Source organism: Antedon mediterranea, chromosome 8, assembly GCF_964355755.1.
Source record: "Antedon mediterranea chromosome 8, ecAntMedi1.1, whole genome shotgun sequence".
Classification (NCBI taxonomy): domain Eukaryota; kingdom Metazoa; phylum Echinodermata; class Crinoidea; order Comatulida; family Antedonidae; genus Antedon; species Antedon mediterranea.
Window position 1 is genome coordinate 13,725,388 of NC_092677.1, and position 17,161 is coordinate 13,742,548.

At 32.0% G+C, this 17,161-nt stretch overlaps 2 protein-coding genes across 2 annotated transcripts; one reads left to right on the forward strand and one right to left on the reverse strand.

The window, feature by feature from the left end:
• The first annotated feature begins 9,382 nt into the window (after window positions 1-9,382).
• LOC140057038 (proteolipid protein 2-like) lies at window positions 9,383-11,760 on the forward strand. Its single transcript, XM_072102578.1, has 4 exons — window positions 9,383-9,864; window positions 10,253-10,429; window positions 11,052-11,147; window positions 11,609-11,760. The coding sequence occupies exons 1-4, from the start codon at window positions 9,724-9,726 to the stop codon at window positions 11,720-11,722; spliced, it is 528 nt and encodes a 175-aa protein (XP_071958679.1). The 5' UTR covers window positions 9,383-9,723; the 3' UTR covers window positions 11,723-11,760.
• A 181-nt stretch (window positions 11,761-11,941) lies between these two features.
• On the reverse strand, window positions 11,942-16,289 carry LOC140057037 (F-box/LRR-repeat protein 8-like). The gene is made up of 3 exons (XM_072102577.1): window positions 16,218-16,289; window positions 14,654-15,674; window positions 11,942-14,371 (listed from the first exon to the last, which is right to left on the reverse strand). Exons 2-3 carry the CDS (start codon window positions 15,671-15,673, stop codon window positions 14,207-14,209), a joined length of 1,185 nt encoding a protein of 394 aa, XP_071958678.1. The 5' UTR covers window position 15,674; window positions 16,218-16,289; the 3' UTR covers window positions 11,942-14,206.
• Window positions 16,290-17,161: the final 872 nt, after the last annotated feature.

Sequence of the window (17,161 nt, forward strand, 5' to 3'; positions counted from 1 at the left end):
ACGTGTAAATTAAAAAAATATAAATGTTTTTAAACATTTCAACATTTTTAAACATGTTCAGTAATTTCGGTCAGTATAGTTCACTATGTCGGTCGGTCTGTCTGTCTGTTGGTCTGTTGGTCTGTCTGTCGGTCTGTCTGTCGGTCTATCGGTCTGTATGTCGGTCCGGTATCACTATGCATTGTAGCACGCGACTTAATGGCTGTTGGCCTTGTTTAATTATTAATTTTATAAGTAAAATTTACCTAAACTGCCGATAGGCCTACAACGATAAATTGTTTTTTGTTTATAAGCAAAGTTGAGTCTGAGGACAGGTATATTAAGGTATTTTAAACAGTAGGATATTTATTGATTGATTAAAGTATATTTTCTTTATTTTTCTTTCTTTTTTTGTGTTCTTTCTTTCTTTCTCTCTAATTGAGCAATACGTACTTCTTAATTTTGTACTGGGCCAGACCCATAAAAATCATTTCTTATATTGAAGCTATAATTTCTACAATTAAAATTAAATAATAACGCGGAGAGAGGGAAACCCTGTCTTGCCATTCATTTGAAAACTTCGGACAAATTAAATCCATCCATTATTTACAATTGCCATTTTCAATCCCAGGGTTGGAACTCGCGACTCTTTCATCTCCGCTTCCTAAGCCTCAAAGACTTAGTTTAACGCGCACGAAGCATAATAAATTATAAAATAGTTTATCCATCCTTAAATGGCGAGTTACTCGCTGTTGAATATTTTCACTCCGCGATTATGTGTGCGGCTCATTTCATTTTTCAAAGCATTCGTTAAGACGTTACAGACAACGTGTTTTATATTATTCCAAAATAATGTATAGAATTCTACTCGCAACCCATCACATCTTGGAGGTTTTGCGTTGCGTTGGTTGCGGCTCTGATCTTTTTTTGTCGATCCTCTGTTTTTCGGCATCGTCGAGTTTTATTCTTAATGGTCAACCTTGTACCTGTTAATTATTATTATATTAGTTTAAATATTGTAATTACCTGTATACAGTAGCTTTAATATTTGGATAGCTGTTTGTATAGGGCCTATCCCGTCCTAAAAACAAGTAGGCTTACATATTGGTGGGCATAGCGCTTGGGTTACCACTACAGTAGGGCTCCGGCAGCGCAAAGCCACGTAGGGCGGCAACGCAAGTAATTTGACCAATCACAAGCGATGTGTTATTCGAACTGCCGCTTGTGATTGGTAAACTCGCGTGTGTTGCGCTTACTTGCGTCCTAGCGAGAATCAAGCTTAAAGATAAAGGTATTTTAAACAGTAGGACACGCATTGATTGATTAAAGTATATTTTCTTTCTATTTTTCTTTCTTTTTTTGTGTTCTCTCTTTCTTTCTCTCTAATTGGGCGATACGCACTTCTTAATTTTGTAGTGGGCGCACCATTGGCATTTCTTATATTGAAGCTAAAATCTCTACAATTAAAATTAAATAATATTTAGTGAGAATCAAGCTTAAAGATAAAAGTGATTTATGTTTATACTTTATAACCAGATATGTTAAACATTGACTCCATAAACACTCAAACTACTCGTGATGCATTTGTTAAACAGTTTGTTGTTTTTTATTTCATTCTCATCTAATTATCTGCTGTTTGCAAGTGAACAGAAGTTATATAATAATAAAACAATCTCTCATTAGTAGGATTCTCATTTAACCGTCACAAACTTTTTATTTCATTTTCTAAATCATTTGGTGTAGAAGCTTTGCCAACTTGTCTCACTGTCGAAAGAATGTTTTTCACACCATCAAAACCCGAATCAATCGTCATTTTTATTCTCATAGAGACTTCATTAGGAATCCTTTAAAGCAAAAATAATATCATGTACCATCTTATATCTTTCCAAAAGTTGATACATTGTTATATAGATTTTTGTGGGGAGGAAAAAGGGAAAAAATTAAAAGAAAAACTCTTATAAACACTGTAGATAAAGGTGGTATAAATATGGTGAATTTTAATATCTTAGTTGAGTTGTCTGAAGTTGAGTTAAGAGACTGTTAAATCCTAACCCAGGTATTTGGAAATGTATTCCAAACTACTATATGCATCCAGTTGATTATACTGCGAATTGTAGTAAATTAAATACTGAAGCGCATACTAAATTTAAAAATATGCCAGTATTTTATATGAATATGTTGAAAGCAGCTGTAAAGTTAAACAATAGTGTATATTGTTTAGAGCCGCAAAATTTACAAGAAATTAGGTCACAACACTTATGGGAAAACAAATTTATAACATCAATTGAGGGAAAATCTCTATATTTCAACACCTGGTTAAACTCTGGATACAAAAGAGTAAATGATATAGTCGTTAATAACAGGTTATTGACTGCAGCAGAAATTATTCTAACTCTGTCGAATAAACAGAATGGATTAATTGAATACTTTGCAACAATAAATGCAATACCTGATATATGGAAAGAACAAATAAGGTTGGAAAATGCACGCATAGATATACAATTAAGAGAACATAATATATTTCATAATAGGATAAGATCGTCTTACTATTATAAGCAGTTTATAAATGATATATGTATTATTCCAAATCCTCAAATGAAATGGGAAATAGAATTTAGAGATGAAATTATTGACTGGAATGAAATATGGAATAGAAAAGTATGTAGAATGAAACAAATGGTTGTTACATCGAATCCTTATATGTAAAAAAAGACTAAAAAGATGGAAATTATCCACAACAGACAAATGTAATAAGTGTAAGAATCATATAGAAAATGAAAAACACTTATTAATTGCATGTAAAACTATTCAACCAGTCTGGAAAAATTTTAAAGATATGCTGGTTCAGTGTCTTCCAAATGAGGTTACAGTACAGCAAGACTTCCCAAAGTGGGTTAATGTAATTTTGGGAACAACAAACAAACTTGTAAATGAATTAATTTCAGTTTTTACTTTTTGTATATATAAATCCTCCATACTATATAAAGAACTAGAAACGACAGAAAAAAAAGAATCTGCAAATATTTGGGGGCTATTTAAAAATGAAATTATAAACCTCATAAATCATGAGTATTCGTATAACTTTTATACTGCTTATCAGAAATGGAAAAATAGTAAAGACAGGATATTTGACCTATTGAATAATTAAAATATATATGTGCTGGAGATCTCTATCCCTACGTTTTACAATTGTATTTTATATTAGTGTGACATATGCTGTATAAGTTTTAATATAAATGTGTTGCTCTTTTTTATTTCAAGTGATTTTAAATGTAACCATTGATTATGTTTTTAGACAATTTTAATAACTTATATGAAATCTGTAATTATTGGTATTTATTTTTTAATATATATATATATTTTTCTATATTTGTAATATTCATATTGTATACATGTCAATGTTATCTGCATGTATTTGTATTTGTCCAATATATATATTTTTTCTATATTTGCAATATTTTATATCGTAAATACAAATTGTAAGTAGTAGTTGTACCAAGGTGACATCGGGTATGAAGCGTCTCACATACGCACAGAGCCAAAATCGCATATTGGACTTGCACAGTGTATGGACTCTAACCTTACGGTTTTCATTAAATATATCATTATATATATTTATATATATTTATATATATATATATGCTATCATTCTAAATATCTAATTTTCAAACTTTTGCATCCCTCTTTTTCATTTCATCCTTTTTATCTTGGTGAAAAGGGAGGATACTACATTTTCCTCCCCTGAGTTTATAGCCTCTCTACTCGAACACAAATAAGATCACAAATAAGATAGTTTAACAAGAAAATTTTAATCATGTATTTTACCGCCATTTTTCATTTTGACATTTTAATTAACATCGTATCTAAAATTTTAATGAAAACAAATATGGTTAATACTGAATTCAAGCATCTTATTATGTAAATATACCTGTATTTTAACTACTTTAAACACTTACTTTTAATTGTCACAAATGTACTTATATGTATGTAATATATTCACCAATGAGAATTTAAATAAACGTGAGATGAACTCACACAAGACAAAAAAAAAAGAAATCCTTTAAAGCAAAAATTGTTATTATTAAAATAATATCATTATAAAAACCAATAAAATATTCTTTAGACAAAAAAACAGGCTTATAGATAGTCGTTTTTAAGCTGATTTAACTTTTTTTGATAAACGCTCATGGAAAATCATATATTATTATTGTACCAGTAAATTCCGTGAATGTTGTTACATTCACTCACTGAGATTTCAAAATTCTTTAATATTTAGCCAATATCGGTTTACATTCTTAAATAAGAGATCATAATTAACATTTTATAAGAACATAACACTTGGAACGGTTTTATCTTACAATATAATAGATAATATAATAAGCATTGCCTTTTATGTCATTCAGTAAATGATTATAATTTTGCTCATGTGTTCCTGCATTATTATCTAAAGCTTGGTTCCCACTAGAACGTAACGCAAGGACGTAAACGCAAGTATAAGAGAGATTATTGTTGTTGGTGACTTAAATTGGAATATATTTGATAAACAGCATTCTCGGAACATTAAAACCCTCCACCAAATTTTCCAATTAAACCAGTATATTAAAACTCCAACGCGCGTAACGGAAAACAGTAGTAGTTGTATTGATTTAATTTTTTCAAATAGGGATGACTTTATAAGCAAAACTGGAGTTGTACCAATTGGAATTAGCGATCACTCATTGATATATGCAATACGTAAAAAAATTAAAATAAAATTGCCCCCGCGTATTTTACATACGAGAACCTTCCGGAAATTTAACGAAGATTTGTTTATTTCTGATCTTGCATCTGCTCCGTGGAGTATTTGTGAGGCGTCCGAGGATGCTGACGAGGCTTGGGACATTTGGAAACACATTTTTACTGATATTTGTGATATTCATGCTCCTATGGTGACGGTCAGGAGGAAGGGAACTGATATTCCATGGCTTACAGACGAATTTGTTTCTCTTTCTCGTGACCGTGATTATTTAAAACAAAAAGCCGAAAAAACTAAGAACATAGATGATTGGAATTCTTACAAAAAGGCAAGAAATAAATTAAATAATTTGTCTAAATCACTAAAACGCGACTATATAAATAATAAATTAAAGGATAATGTTAATGACACTAAAACATTATGGAAAACCATGAAAGACTTTTTACCCAATAAAAAGAAACAAACTAAAACAACTCTCAATGTAAACGGTAATGAAATAAACAATCCAACTGATATTGCTAATCATTTTAATAAATATTTTTGTTCAATTTCTAATGAACTTGCATCCCATTTTAATGACAACCAAAACGATATTACCGTTGAATCGTTATCACAATTTCAACAACGTTTCAACTTTAAAGATATTAATGGAAATGAAATTGAAGCTTTGTTGGAAAAGTTAGAAATTGGAAAAGCTACTGGAATTGATGGGATTTCGGCTAGGTTACTTAAAATTGCATCTTCACAAATTTCTCAAAGTCTTGCCTTTTTGTTTAACTGGTCATTAAGATCTGGTGTTATTCCAAGTGAATGGAAATGTGCTAAGGTTACTCCGCTTTATAAAGGAGGATGTAAACATGAACTTAACAACTACCGTCCAATATCTGTTATACCTATTGTTATGAAAGTTTTTGAAAGATGCATCCATAATCAAGTTATGAATCATATAAATGAGTTTAATTTATTATGTAAAAATCAATCTGGTTTTAGGTCGTTACATTCAACTTCTACTACACTGATAGATGTATGCAATTATATATATAAAAATATTGATAATGGCTTGGTAACTGGAGCAATTTTTCTTGACCTAAAAAAGCCGTTTGATACGGTAGACCACGATATTTTATTACGTAAATTATGCACCTTTGGAATGATAAACACTGAGCTTGCATGGTTCAGTAATTATTTAAAAAATCGCAAACAATTTGTTAATTTTAATGGAAAAAAATCTGAAATTTTAAATGTCAACTATGGGGTACCACAAGGCTCAATTCTTGGCCCTTTGTTGTTTATTTTATACATAAATGACTTACATGATAGTGTTGATGGGATTTGTAAAACAGTCCTCTATGCAGACGACACTGCGCTTTTTTATGCATGTAAATCAAATGAAGAGCTTACAACAGTTTTAACTGAACAGTTGGAAAATGTAAAACAATGGTTAGATAAACATAAATTAACTCTAAACATTGATAAAACCAAATACATGCTTTTTGGTACTCATGCACGTGTTAATAAAACAACAGATGAAACAGTAATTTTTGATAACATTCCGATTGAGAAAGTTGAAACGTTTAAATATTTGGGACTTACATTTGATGAACAACTCTCATGGAAAGTACATATTGATTCTATATGTGCAAAACTATCAAAAATTCTACATCTATTTTATAGATTGAAAAGTTTTACATCTCTTAAAATTATTAAAAGATTATACAATGCTCTATTTTTATCACATATTGACTATTGTTCAACAGTCTGGGGTACTGGTTCAAACGCCCATATTTTAAAATTGCAAAGGGTACAAAATAGAGCTGCACGATTAATACTAGGTGCTGATATTCGAACTCCTGTTAGACAAATGCATTATGATTTAGGTTGGCTAACAATTAAGACAAGAATTGAATATCATACAATTTGTACAATATTTAGATGTTTACAAGAATCTGTACCTTCATACTTATGTGATGTTTTGCAATATATTAGTAGTGTACACAATATTCAAACCAGAAACTATGAAAATAATCTGTTGTATTTGCCCAGATGTAACCTCGAAATATACAAACGTAGTTTTGTTTATTATGGAAGTTCACTCTGGAATGGCCTACCTTATGAATTAAGAAAACAAAACAATTATAACCGTTTTAAATCACTTGTTAAGATTCATTTATTGTTGCCGGTGGTCTAGGATGGTTCCAGTGAAATATATTTAAATATGGTATAAAAGTATAATAATAATGAGAACATGCATTGAAGTTTAGTTTTAGTTTAAGTTTTAGTTTAAGTTTAGTTTAAGTTGTTTTCAAATTTCAAATTAAATGTGCCGTAGGGCCCCTCGGAAGAGCAGTTTTATTTTATTACTGAGAGGGCTACCCTACTAAAAGAAAACGAAATAAATAAATAAACGCAAGCGTTTTAACCAATGACAAGCGAAGTTATAGACAGTTAGCAATCACAAGCGAATAAGCCATCGCTTGTGATTGGTCAATTCACTTGCGTTGTGTTACGTCCTTGTGTTGCGTCGCTAGTGGGAACCACGCTTAGGTTCTTTTCGATCGTCTGTTAAACCCAGAAGCATGTATGCGTCTTTGTCCACGCAGTCATTCACTTGCAGTTTGACGTCATTACCTATTTTCATTCCATCCTGTGGTAAATAAATGTAAACTGGTTTTATATTGACTATTGAAAATAGATTCGATACACTTAAAAAATCAAATAAAGGCGAACAGACGGAGGGGGTACGCAATGGGTGTAGGGTGTATTTGTTAATTATTATCAAAACAAAATAGGCCATATAAAAAACCTTCCACTCCTGGATTGGTCAACCTCTTTTTTATGTCAAAAATAGGCCGATAAATTACAAATAAAAATTATAGAAAAATATTTTATTTGTCAAATATTATTACTGCTTCTGTATATTACTCTGCTTCCGTACAGTAAACTCTAACGAATAGATATCATACCACAATCATTGAAATTGCGTTTTATAATTATTTATTATCAATTATATTATATAGGCCTACATATTTAAAATAGGAAGCCAAAATAAACAAAATAGGATGCGTCTTATGGTTAGTTTTACTTATAGTAAACAAACCATTATACTATTTTTCTATAAGTATCTTGCCATTGCACTATAATAAACACTGGTCATCTATCGTTGCACGAATGTCTATTTATTAACTATAATATACACACAAACCAATAAAGTAACCTATATTTTAAATTTTGGAGTGGTTTTAAACAAATAAAAATGTACCAGTAAAAGAGAAAAAATTTTAATTATCCATATGGCACAAGTGTCACAATGCCATGTAAACAATGAAATTGATATTTAGAGTGGGATGATCACTTTGGTGATCACTAACTCTTAATGGTCAATTGTAAAATAATAATAACAATTACCTATACTCAACTTATTTGACGAAAACACCAAATAAAAGCTTTCTCTTCAAATCTAGATTTGGCCTTGTAAATGTAATATAAAGTAGGCCTCTTAACAATATTTTGATTTTAAGTAAATAATGTGTAAACTGTAACTGATCATTCTTAAATCATATGGTAAATTATATTTCATAGTTTTTGGCCTTGATAGATAATATTTATTATTTCGTGAGGAACGAAATGAGGAGCTTTAAGTTTAATAGGTTATTAAGTCTTGTACATTATAGTTTAAATTTATGATATGTGGTAATATATGATAAAACAGACCTGGAATAAATGTTAATACCTACAATTCATATACAGTAGGCCTACTTCTAGTTGCTTAAACAAAGGTGCAGATGGTAAAGGCCAACTCAGAAAGCATCGTACGACGAGGCCCGACTCGTTGACTCGTCGGTGCTGCTGTCCGAGTTGAATTACTACGAGAGGAGTCGTCTTGAGATAGTTTTTAGTTCGTCGTGAGAACTTTAAACATGTTTAATTTTCATCGAGCCTCGTCGTATGACGCTGTCTTAGTAACAAATCGAACAAACATGGCGATCAAAGCAGCATCAGAAATGTACAACATTGTTATTTTTGCAAACAAAAAGGGTATTCTCTTGTAATTAAATATGTGTGGAAGAAGGTAAAATGTGTAAAGATAGATAGATAAGTCTAAATCAACAAAACAAAGTTCCGTTCTTCTAATAAAACAAGAATGAAACTTGATTAGTATACAGCTACGTCATTTAGAATTGCATAGTGCATTGTGAAAAAAACTGCTCTATGGGCCTACACATAGTTGAAACTCTCTATTGACTAATTGGTAACTATAACTTAATTGGGTTGATATAAGGTTTGCGGTACACCACGTATCTTAGTTAATTCTGAAAAGAACTGTTGAGTTTCGATCAAAGCACATTAATCGAAACGTCGAGAAACTCAACAGTTCTTTTCAGAACTAAGATACGTGGTGTACTGCAAACTTTATAATCAACATTTAATTTCGCCATGCAAACCTCCAAACAATAAATAACTTGGGTGTTTTATGTTTTTTTTTAAATATCCTATCATTCCTGCATTTACCTGGTAGGCGATGTCCTGAATTTTGACATTCTTTTATTTTTATTGAATAAAGAATGATTAAACCGAAGGATCGGGACGGACCATAGCCCACATTTCGAATATTAGCTCTGTCTACACTATCAAAATTGTTTAACAAAAAAAGTGTGATATGCACAAATATGGTATAGTGATATGACACCACATTTTTTGTCTCATAAAGTTTGATAGCGTAGACACAGCTTTAAACCACCTATCGTCTATTGTATGACAATGACGCTATAACCAAATATTGAAGGACAAATATTGTTAGCGGTACTACCAATATAATAAATTGCTGATTATATAGTTTCAACATAACCTTTGAACACTAGCAAACATCACCCGTAGCTCGACTTGTCATTACGGACTTATTTTCAATGATGAGAAGATTTTGTAAACGGAAAGTTAACTTTAAATAGGCCTACTAATAAGACTTGGAGAGATTCAACACAAAACGGTGAAAACTTGTAGAATAGAAAAATATGGCAGATCTTGATGGATGGAATACGAACCCGAACCCGGTGCGGGAGGAAAAGAACGATTCAAATATGGACACTGAGGGTTGCACATTTGACACAGAATACGTAAAATCTATACGTGGTATTCTGAAATTAAAAGAGATGGTAAGTGCTTTAAAGTTAAGGGTAGGCCTGTGTAATAAATATCGTCACCATAAAACGTATTTGATACTCTCGACTATTAATGCTAGGCCTACTCTAAGCCTACATTTACATTGAATTAATCGGTCTATTCTTTTATACTATTTAAAGCATTTGGGCCTAGTATTTCTCTGCGTAGAAGGATATAATTCATAGATTGAAAACCGTATAAATTCCACAGCATGTAAACCTATGATATGTACATATCATGACGAATGAATACGGTGTCATTTAATCTACCAATTGTCAATTGACATTTACGTATAGCTTCTGTCCGACCCATCCTGGTCACCCCTCCTTCAACAACAAGACTACAATCAGTATTAACGGGTTTATTTTTTCAATATTACAGGGATGGTCAATACTAATTTTTATTTTGGTTTGTGTCGGAGCTGCCACAGGTGTTAAAGGTGGATTTATGATTTTTGTATCAATCTCAGTGTTAATATGTACGTTAATAGTGTTTATGATGTTTCTAACACATCTACACGTGAAGCATAAACTGTTCAACATGGATTGGTATTTAATGGTAAGATGTTCTTCCTGCTACAGACTATACTTGAAGAATGTTTACGTGCGACAGTTAGTGAAAATAACCAAGAGTTAGCATTCTCGAGTAATATTCCATTAAAATAAATTTGCACACGAGTGTCGTTAGCATACTTGAGACACGAGGAGAGAATTCTTGATCAGCATCACTTTAACTTAATAGTGGGTCTAGTAGTTTCCCCTTTAAATGAACCCCCTTTTTAATAAGAAGGGGTATAATTATAAAATAACAACACCCAGGTCCACATTTGCACCGTGTGCTTTCGATTCTTTTACAGTTTGCCTGTGAATCATGAGTTTCTCATGATTCTCCAGCATCCAAAATCCACATCTAAAGCTAGTTTTTACAAATGAATGAAGTTGTGGCTTGGTGGTTATGATGCTGGGCTACTCCAAGGGTCCTAGGTTCAGGTCCCGTCACATGTCAGAAGGATAAAATTACGACTCCACTCCCAAAGACTTGTAATAAGAATTTGTTTATGTAGAGCATCTTGTGTATGTTTGTCTTGTAAACCTATGAGGGTCCCTAATGATCAGCAATTGCTGGATCGATCACCCTCTCATTAAATATGGTAAAAAAGAGACTTTATTTCTGTTTCTAGGATGTCTTACTGTCGATTAGTGCTACACTGCTATATTTCATTGCAAGTCTAACTGTTATTATAAGCCCACTGAAACCAGTGATGATAGTCGCAGGGGTAAGTATTATGATAGCGCTAGTCAAAACCCGTTATGCGTGATTAATTAATAGAATGACGTGCATAGACGGCATAGAGAACGGTTGGTAGATGGGAGACTACCTTATGCTATTGTAACAAATGTAGTCTAAGACAACTAGATCAAATATTTTATATTACGGTATATTTGGCTGCGACACGATCAGTACTTGGTACTGTTGTAACCGCAACTAGTATGACTTTTGTCGCAGCCAATCCTAAGATCAAAGGACGGTTACAAGTTCTCATCTTGGCCAAAAAAAAAAAAAAACAAAAAAAAAACCAAAGCATAAACCGCGTCATATATTGTACAGTAGTAAGATAATACTTGAAGAATACAGAGTTGGATCATTACAGGTACGAAGGAAATTGCAAATAATAATTGCACCAATAATTATAGGCAACTACAATTAAACTGTTGTTTAATACTGTTTTATCGTCAGGTATTTGGATTTATCGCTATGGTAGTGTATGGAGGTGGAACATACTTCGCATGGATAAAATGGCAGGACAGTAAAAAACGGACACGTGCACCGGACTACAATCCAGAGTATTGAAGAATAAAACGTCATTATGAGTTCAAAATGACTGTCCAACAATACAATAGTACCGTATTTGGTGCATTTCAATATGCAAGCAATGGTAAATTATTTTTCGACATAATGTATTTTGACGTATAGAAGAGGAAGATACAAATCGCTATATTCATCATACACTAATGTGGCGATCCAGAAAATGGTTAAATTCTGTAAAAAGTGTTAATAATAATAACATAATTAATTAATTAAATAACTGTATTTGTCGAAATGTAGCCCATATGTTACAAGTACAGACAAAGTCAATACAAAGCACGTGATATAGGTGACGTCATTTAAAAAGTCAGAAACAATCAATCATTCAATCATCTTGAACACAATTCTATTATCATCAACGAATTGTATAATAATTGTTTGATTGTAGAAACACACACACAATAATCTAAATCTTAGGATATGCCTATAACATTTTATATTATATAATACCTAAATAAATTCCTGTCATTTTGATTGGACGATTATTTGTACCATTACACTCATAAACAGTCATTATCTGTATACTATTCCATGGTTAAACTCAGAAACGTCTTTACATGTAATGTATATCTGAAATGAATTTAATCAATCTATTATGCACGTGATGCAATGCTGTGATGCAATGCTACGATCTATAAAAAATACATCTTGACAATGACAAGTAAATTCTGTATCTATTATTTTAAGAAATAAGGCCTAAACATTTTGTTATCAGTTTAAAAAGGTATAAATTTACCGTTTTTATAAATATGTAAATAATTGATATAGGTACGTACAAACTAATTTATTTTTCAGACTGACCTTTTCTTCTAAATTAAAAATGTTTGCTTTTACTGACTTATTTTAAGTACATAGACTATCAAAATGCACTTACTGTTGTTCAAATGCTAAACCACAACATAATTCTTTTGATTCTCGCAAATAAATTCGTTAGTGGAAAACTTAAGTAAAAAAGAACATAACTTTCTATAAACACTGTTTGTTGTCACTGTTGTATACAATAATAATATTTTAAACCAAAAAATAATTGCATAGCATATTACTGTTATTCTTTTCTATAATACATACATTTCTAAAAATTATTGTTTAATAATACAGTATAAGTTAAGTCATAAGCTTACCAAATTGTCAAATATTTAACACGCTTATTAAAAAATGTGGAAGACTATTCCATTGCACTAAGTATTATATTAACATGTTTGTAAATGTGTGTAAATAATAAAACAAGTTAGAAACATCACTTTAATAGAAAGGCTGAATGCTAAAGCTCTGTTTACACTGTCAAACTTCATGTGACAACAAAAATGTGATGTGCCTATATATGGACAAGATGATGTAATATCACTACCATATTGGGCACATCACCCATTTTTTGGGGGCAAACTAGTTTGATAGTGCCAGACAAAGCGACAAGGTGCTTCGTTGATTGTTTGACTGTACTAAACATAAGCCAGGGTTAGTGCCTGGCGGAGGTGGTGTGCTGACCTCTAGGAGTGAGGCGATAGGGGTGCATTGACCTAAAGCATGCATCTATGATTCGGGGGTACCAGTCTTTACCTGATGACATCACCAATAAATCAATCTTACCTAAACCCTATTTCAAAGTTACTACTACATTTCTATATCTACTTATACAGTATCTATATAAAATCATTAGTAGTTAATATTGCCACTATTCTGATAATTTACATTAAATTATATTGCTAAAATTGTATTCAATCAACTATAATAGAAAACAAACAGTGCAGTAAAATTAAATTTATGCAAAAATAGATATATCTGTTATTTAAAAGTAGATTTTTCATATGATAGAAAATAGACTGTTTTAAAATTGTTTTATATATATTTCACTTACAATAATTACTTTAAAGCAATGGTAAATAAATGCACAATTACCTTACCACAGCACCACACTCAAGTGAAAATAAAAATTTAAAAATCCACCACCAGGATTTGTTTAATCCCTTGCAGAATCAAACTATGTTAAATATTATTCATATTAATTCAACAATGATATTAAATTAAATATTGGCCATAACTAATATTGTTTTTGTTTTGGAAAATATACAGTTATGAGCAAGTGATAGGCATAGGCATGAACAGATATGATCCAAGGTATATAAGGTCATCACATACATTTGGGAGAGATGGTAACCCTGGATGAGTGTTAATGTTAATATTATTTATTTAATTGTTACATTATATATTATTTGGACCAAAGGTCATAAATAATAAATATTTTTTGGATCATTCCAAGAAATAAAGTAATATAGTAGTGATATGACATCAAAATTTCCATATATGGGCACATCACACTTTTTGTTACATAAAGTTTGATACAACCAACATTGGTCTGTCCATGGTGGAATTAGTGTATATCTCTGGTTTGTCTAATGTAACAAAATACTTAAAGGAGTATACAAATAAATGTGATTCTGTAAGGTGCGGTAATTTCATAGTATAGCACAGTTAAGGGCCATTGATGAGGGAGTTTGTAGCATCACGTCCAATCAGAGTCCTTCCTTCTTCTTCAAACTCCTCAGCAGTCTTCAATATTGTATCAGACAACTCTGGTCTCAGAACTTGTATCTGGTTTATTGTTTCCACATCCAAAGCACAGAAACAATGCAGTACCTTTATGATAAAACAAATGACATAAAATGTGAAAGAACTGTTTTGACACTTTTGTCTCTCTCAAATATTTTGTTATAAAAACCTTGAATACACATTTAGTAAAACATAAAAATACGTCTAGTCTAGGTTCTAGACCGAAAAGATAAATATTTTGGCACATATGGCGTTTCATACGTATAATACTTAAGTTCACAATATTATTCCAGACAAAAATCAAAACGCCGACTGGTGGACTAACATAAAAAAAGACAATAGGCAAATTTAAAACATGTCTTGTAATACCTTTAAATTTAATGACATAGAGACAAGTCTCAATAGCTCCCTTTTTAAGTCTGCAGTTCCTTTGGTGGTGATGACAAGTTTCTCCAGTGATTCATGGAAGTAGTCTGCAACCAACTGGACTTCCTCATGAAGCTCTGTCATTGTTGTCATCGACAGTTGAGTTAAAGGAATTGGAGGACAGAGAATTCTTCTAATGCGATGTTTTTCAATCGTGTGATCAAAATCAATATTAACCACAAGATCTGGAGATGACCGCACAAGAGATTCCCAGGCACTTTCTGGAATCTCCACATGGTATTTGTTTTCACGCCTGCAACCTATTGAGAGGTATTTCAGAGGTCTTCGATCTAGTTGCACAAGAGCTTCAAAGACTTCTTTTGACAAGCTTTTGTAGAAACAACTGAGTCTTTGCAATTGGCGGCATTTTGTCACAAAGTTCAGCATACAATTAGAATGGATCAAACAGGTAAGCGACTGGTTTTGTATGTTAAGAGTATGAATTGTCTGGTGATTGTCTGCTAACAGATTCAAAAGTATGCCTTCTAAAGTAACAGACAGATGATTAAGATGAACCGATTTAAGCGTGTAAACTACTCGATTTTTTGGATCAGCCGGGCCAAATAACTCGGCAAGACTACAAAGAAACTCTTCTCCGCGGAAGAACAATGGATTTTCTTTGGTGAATTCAATGGCAAGGGTTTCAAGTCTTCTTTCGTTTATTTGTGCCAAGTGGCTCAAAACTTGAGAGGATCGTGAACAGTTTTCTTTACTTGTCTGATCACATAATATCTCAACCTGCCTAAGATGTCGGGCATACTTATTTAAGAAATTCAGTTGGACGGAGTCTGTTGACTGTGTGAATGAGAATGTAAATGAATGCCAGAGGTATGGAGAGTCAAATGAATCATGCCAATTTTTACAGACAACTGCAGCATTTAAGCGATCACCAATTGGAAGGTGAGAGAAAATATTAACAAGAATATGTTCCGGAAGAGATGACCAGATAAAAACAGAATTCATGCTGAAAAAAAAAACATATTAAAAAACTATTATTCAAATACTAACCTAAATGATTTTACAGCAGTCCATGTGTTGTGTAACTAAGTCCAGACTTTAATTCTGCTTTAATAAATATGTGCATCAATAGTTACCTAACTAAACTGTAATGACATTTGACAGCCTAATGAATGACTAGCCTAGGCTATATTATTATTATATACAGATAATGAGTATTTATGCCGCCGCCCAGAAGGTTAGACTAGGCTAAGGCCTAGTAGTAGCTGGGAAGGAGGTATAGCTTTGGTGGCCTTCATAGCACTCGTAACTAGCCTACTAGTCTACAGTACTAGTACTACTATACTAATATTATCTACAACTAACGGGCCACGGGGAACAACAACTAACCTACTACTACTACTAGCCTAGAGGTCTAGCCTAGCTAGGTAGTAGGCCTAGCCCATAATATTATGTCAGTTGGAAAAGTAAACTGTTTCATATTACTGTATTTGATAAATCATAAAAATACATATTTTTTTATAGACATCTAGCCTAGGCCTAACCGTACCTGTCAGTAACTTAACCTAAAAAAACCAGCAAAATTCATCACGGAACCTGACACAGTGTGACAACAAAGGGCTATTTTTAATTTTACACACATTCCTCAAGAGTGTATGGAACGCCATATTGGCCTTTTGGCAGATTGCCTGCTAATTTCAATTGCTATCTTTTAAGTGATATCTTACTTTAGTGACTACTTTTTAACTTGCATCCCAGGAAAGCATTCTAATTAGGTTCTCATGGGTATAGAGGAAGTAACCATCGGCAAATCATTGATGAAAGTTTAGAAAAGGATAGGCCCGAGAACACTAAAAAAGCGACCATTTACAGTAACCTTTTGTAATCACAATTTACAAAGATAAAGTGTATATTAAAGGTAACATGTATAGGCTGCAATTAGGGTAGTTATTTACTTACTACTATTTTATAATAATTTCATCAAATAGAGGACAGGACAATTTTAAAATCTTTCAGTTTTTGCAATAGAGATTTCGTATTTCCTTACATTCCTAAGTTGCATTGATGAAACATTTTTTGATTTTGGTGCCAGTGATTAAAACTTTCATTTTTGCTTTTTTTTGTGCAAAATATATGCACAGGTTAGTCCTACGTTGGATCTCTAAATGTAATTCTTCAAGTGCCTGTCATAGTTTTTGGCATTAATATACCTACAACATTTTTGCACCCTTTTAAGCGAAACATCCTGTTTTACATATTATAGTGTCTGTAGTAGTAGGTAGTGTCTGTTTGTAGAGAGATAAGGTGATCCACCTTTAAATATGTATTAAGTCATAAACAATATTGCAAAAATAAAATATCACTGTACAATACATATATTAATAAGCAGCTTCAGTATTTAATGCTTTTCAACAAAAATACAAAATAAATATACAGTTTAATAAGTATACACAACTTTATGTGGGTTATTATATGCTGGGAAATTATAAATAT

What these genes read in the sequence shown, in the direction of transcription:
- LOC140057038 (XM_072102578.1), top strand. Translation starts at nt 9,724, where the DNA reads ATGGCAGATCTTGATGGATGGAATACGAACCCGAACCCGGTGCGGGAG. An exon ending in ACATGGATTGGTATTTAATG is followed by an intron (nt 10,430 to 11,051) that starts GTAAGATGTTCT and finishes TTCTGTTTCTAG; the next exon opens with GATGTCTTACTGTCGATTAG. An exon ending in CAGTGATGATAGTCGCAGGG is followed by an intron (nt 11,148 to 11,608) that starts GTAAGTATTATG and finishes TTTTATCGTCAG; the next exon opens with GTATTTGGATTTATCGCTAT.
- LOC140057037 (XM_072102577.1), bottom strand. Translation starts at nt 15,673, where the DNA reads ATGAATTCTGTTTTTATCTGGTCATCTCTTCCGGAACATATTCTTGTT. An exon ending in CTATGTCATTAAATTTAAAG is followed by an intron (nt 14,372 to 14,653) that starts GTATTACAAGAC and finishes TTTATCATAAAG; the next exon opens with GTACTGCATTGTTTCTGTGC.